Here is a 249-nt window from a genome sequence, read left to right as displayed (position 1 = left end):
TCATTGCTCCCGCCCTGCCTCGGGCCTTTTGTGGGCCACAGCCTCACCGAGCTCCGCAGGAGCAGGGCTGTCCTTGCCCCACAGAACTGCAGACTCCAGGCAGATAAAGCAATCGCTCACGCACACGGCGCACTGCCCTGCCGGGGAAGCAGCACCCGTATCCGAGAGCGCCAGGGGCACAGGGCAGCAGCCCCACCGGCCCAGGCCGCGCACACTCACCGCTCCTGGGGCTGCACCTGGGGCTTCGCG

The 249-nt window shown here is 69.1% G+C and overlaps 1 protein-coding gene across 1 annotated transcript in view; it reads right to left on the bottom strand.

The window, feature by feature from the left end:
• The window catches only part of FECH (ferrochelatase), a gene marked incomplete at its 5' end in the record, with an annotated part of 6,296 nt that extends 6,054 nt beyond the window's left edge, over positions 1 to 242 (bottom strand). The window contains one exon of the mRNA XM_009081674.1: positions 220 to 242. Within this exon, the coding sequence (XP_009079922.1) occupies positions 220 to 242 (23 nt within the window). The remainder of the gene's footprint in view (positions 1 to 219) is intronic.
• Positions 243 to 249: the final 7 nt, after the last annotated feature.

The sequence above is a fragment of the Acanthisitta chloris genome, unplaced genomic scaffold (assembly GCF_000695815.1).
Source record: "Acanthisitta chloris isolate BGI_N310 unplaced genomic scaffold, ASM69581v1 scaffold21759, whole genome shotgun sequence".
In the NCBI taxonomy this organism is placed as follows: domain Eukaryota; kingdom Metazoa; phylum Chordata; class Aves; order Passeriformes; family Acanthisittidae; genus Acanthisitta; species Acanthisitta chloris.
Note: the sequence above shows the minus strand (reverse complement) of the source record. Positions and strands in the feature narration are given on the sequence as shown.